The sequence below is a fragment of the Zea mays genome, chromosome 10 (assembly GCF_902167145.1).
Source record: "Zea mays cultivar B73 chromosome 10, Zm-B73-REFERENCE-NAM-5.0, whole genome shotgun sequence".
Taxonomy (NCBI): Eukaryota; Viridiplantae; Streptophyta; class Magnoliopsida; order Poales; family Poaceae; genus Zea; species Zea mays.
In genome coordinates, this window is record NC_050105.1 from 133832384 (window position 1) to 133836264 (window position 3881).

The window sequence follows — 3881 nt, forward strand, 5'->3', positions numbered from 1 at the left end:
TGACTGAACTTACAATCATGCGATAAATGCAACATGGTTTCCAGATCTTGTCAGTTGCGGTACTGATACTAGCACCAAAATTGATTAATACGGTAAACATGGCTGCTGCTTGATGATAAATAGTAAAAAATGGTTCTCCAGAATTTGGCTGATATATTAATAAAAACTTTGATCGACCCGATGTCGCGGTAAAGGGATTTAATTAGCATGCACAAACAGAAAAAGATAACAGAAAAAAAACAGGCAGAATTAATTGTTGATATTACACAAGCATAGCTCTACTTGAAATCCAATCTAGTCTGCGAAGGCATAAACCGGAGCCTTTCCTCGGAAGCTTTAGCCGAACCATTCTCTGCCGATAGAAGCGCCTGCAGGTCACTCCCATTTGACAGGCTGTTGAACTCCACTGATTTTGAGGGCAGTGCAGGGTAACGCCGCTGGGAAAGCGTCATCAGCCTCTTGATTGACTGAAGGTACTTGCGAGTGGTCTCGTCATTCATGATGTGGGCGACGCTGTTTGTGTAGATCTTCTCTCGGGCAGAACGCTCGTGGATGCCAACCATGGTCACTCCAATGGGCCATGGTGCATTCCCGATTGCCAGCTTGATGTATTGGTCCATTGCCGCTAGATAATCTCGCTTCATGCAACACTCCACAATAACAAGCAATGCTCGACGGATGTCATGAGGAAGAACCTAAAAAATGGATCCAGCCATACATGCATCAGAATCAGTGAAGCATGCACCAAGAAACTTGATGAAAGGCTGTAATGAAAATAGTTGTCAACGATATAAACATAATCAATATTCAGATGAGCATCAGTATTAATAGCACAATTTAAGCAACCAACAGATGGAAATTGCATAAGAATCAATACCTTCTTTCTGCAGAACTCAAACAGCGGGCTGAGATACCGTGCACACTGCTTGAATGTTGCAACCATAGACTTCCCCTTTGCTGTCCGCTTCTCTAGCTCAGTCATCTCATCCAATTCCTGGTTCCACTCATTAAGCAGCTTCTTAAAGAACACCAAGATCTTGTCTTCATTGCAAAGCTCCTCAAACTTGGTCCTCATCCTCTTGGAGTCCTTGTCTGCGTTAGCATCATCGCCGCTCCCCTTGGCATCCCCATCATCCGCACTGCCTCCGGCAGCACCCCCGTCATCAACACGCTTGCTCTTGCCCTTGGCGTAGGTGTCCCTCCCGGCCTTCTGCCGCTTGCGCATCTCGATCATGTCGCGGAGGAAGTCGTTGGTCTGTCCCTCGATCATGTCGATGTCGTCGATGATGCCGGACTTGAGCACGAGCTTGAAGCGCGCGAGGCGGGCGTCGTCGTCCTCCCCGAACAGCGTGACGGGCTCGCGCAGCACGCGGAGGCGCCGCACCACCTCGTGCCGTGGGAGGTCGAGCTCGTCGATGCGACGCTCCTCGGAACCTGTAGCAGCTGCGGCGGAATTCGCGGAGGGCGCCGACGTGCCGGCCTTGGCGAGGAGCTGGCGGTGCTCGTCGCGCCGCTTCTGGAGCTGCTTCTGCTCCAGCTCCGACCGCCGCACGAAGCTCTTGCCCCCGAAGTCGGCCGTCGCCGCCTTCCGCTTCTTCTCGAGTTCTCGCTTCAGCAGATCCATTACGCCCGACGCCCAGTTCGGCTTCGATTCTCCGAGAGGCGGTATTTGACCGTTCCCGCAAATAGAAGAGGACTCGGCTCGACTTTGATCGTGTTGTGGCCGTGTGGGCAGACTTTATATGCAAGCAAGCGTGCAAGTCCGTTCACCGTGCAAGTCCGTTCACCGGCTAAAAATATATCTGGATATAGTTGTAGCTAACTAATTTAGCGGTTTTGGAAAATAACCAACCCCAAATCTATCCATCTATCTATTCATAATATATACATCTATCTTTTGATAATCTACCCGTCGGACACTCGGACTACTTAGGCCTTGTTCGGTTACATGGGATATAATCCCATCATGGATTTAATCCGGGTATGGATTGGGTGAATCCATATCTCACACCCAATCCCATGGTGGGATTAAATCCATCAACAAATCCATGTGACTTTCAAAGCTAGTTATTCTTTTGATCCATGGATTCTAATGTAAACTTGTGCAATATCTCATGGATTTGTTCCATACCTAATGGGCTATGGATAGAATCCATGTCTTCCATAGTTTAAAAAATTCCCAAATCTTTGGGTTATATTCCATGATGGGTTTAACCGAATAAAAAAATTAAGTAGTCATGGATTATTTTGGGGCATGGATTGAGGCATGGATTTAATTCCAATCCATGCTAATCCAGAGCGGGATTGGTGTAAACGAACAAAGCCTTATTGGGATAATAGCTGTAGAAGGTTGGGTACGTGCTTGTTTCTGTGGATTAGGACATGGTTGCCCACCACCCTGGGGCACTTGCACATAGCTTGGCCTACACGTGCACGTAGCTCCCAGGTTGCTGTCTCCCGCGTCGTATTTTTTGCAATTTAGTTTTTTTTTATTTTATTTTCACAAATATGTATTTTCCAGTTTCATTTCAAAAAAAATGAATCTCTACCTCGGCACCATCACTATTACCGCCGAGCTAGAACGAGTCGGTGCCAATTAAATTAGCGTGTATAATCATTTCTCTTCTACCAAACGACCAATATCAACCTAAATCAACGACTTGATTCCATTATTCATGTGTATCAAGGTAATCTCCCTCCATTTTTTTGGTCTTTTGCTATGTCTAATTAATAGGGTTAGGGTTAACGTTTGGGAATCATTTTTATTGTCATATTATCGATTTGTAGGATGTCTAGGCGTGGTAAATCTGCTAAACAAAGGTAAGTGTTGTATTAAATGTAATAACTAATATTTGTGAGTCTTATAAAACATATCGAAATTTATGAAGGGTCCGTTGACCGGAACTGCCTTCGACCCGTTTCCTTTGCCAACTGGTGTTCTAGTGCCTATGTGTTTTTGTGGTGATCCTTGCAAGGTTGACAAGTCAGAGGATCATGACACCTATCGACAGAGGTATTAGATGTGTGGTAACTATGCATTTGAGCCAACGATTGTTCAGCGTCGGATGAATTTAATGGTGAGAATAATTTTTTAGTTAGTTCACAGCTTTCATACGAAGTGGTGCATGTTTTGTTTTGGTACTAATCATTGCATGTTTTGTAGACTCCTCCACCGCTCTGTGATTTTGAGCAGTGGATTGACACAAAAATCTCATAGAAAGACAAGAAGTGGTTGGAGAATCTTAAAAAGTGGGATACAGAGGACAAAGAGAGGATAGAGAAAAGACGCCGTCGAGCCTCGCCGTCCGCCCGGAGTAAGCTACGCCCGTGATTCTCCCTCGTCGAGTTCGTCGCATGGTGTGAAGTCCTGAGCTTGCATGAAGTTCCCTTGGACCCGCCCTTCGTTTATTCGTGGTGAGCTCGCCCCCTTCCTCTCTCCATCCCTCTCCTCCTCTCCTCTTGCCGTGCTCGGTTTGGCGCTCGCTCGACGTGCCCGGAGCCCGTCCAGACCGGCCGAGCCCAGCCCCTCCCCAAGCGGAAGCCTGGCGTGACCCCGACACTCATGGCGTGGTGCGCAGCCCGCGGACCGGGTATCCGCGTTTGGGTGGCCATTCGTGTCCGCCTGCGCTGCTCGCGATCGTTATGCAGCATGCCCTGGCGCCTCGGTCTTTGCACGTCCGCAGGGTGAATCCCTAGCCGCAGACACTGTTGTCACCGCGCGTTCACTGTGGATGTCATCGTCATTCGTCGCACGTCGAACCTGTACTGCATCCGCGTGGTTGCGTGCGCTATCCCGCACGCAGCACACTCATCGCCCTCGTGCGTTGCACACCTCATCGCAATTCAGTAAACCACTCTATCTAGAATCGCTCGTACTAATT

At 48.0% G+C, this 3881-nt stretch overlaps 1 protein-coding gene across 1 annotated transcript; it reads right to left on the reverse strand.

The window, feature by feature from the left end:
- Positions 1–278: 278 nt before the first annotated feature.
- LOC103642838 (pre-mRNA-splicing factor 18) lies at positions 279–1676 on the reverse strand. Its single transcript, XM_008666013.4, has 2 exons — positions 878–1676; positions 279–695 (listed from the first exon to the last, which is right to left on the reverse strand). Exons 1-2 carry the CDS (start codon positions 1622–1624, stop codon positions 279–281), a joined length of 1164 nt encoding a protein of 387 aa, XP_008664235.1. The 5' UTR covers positions 1625–1676.
- Positions 1677–3881: the final 2205 nt, after the last annotated feature.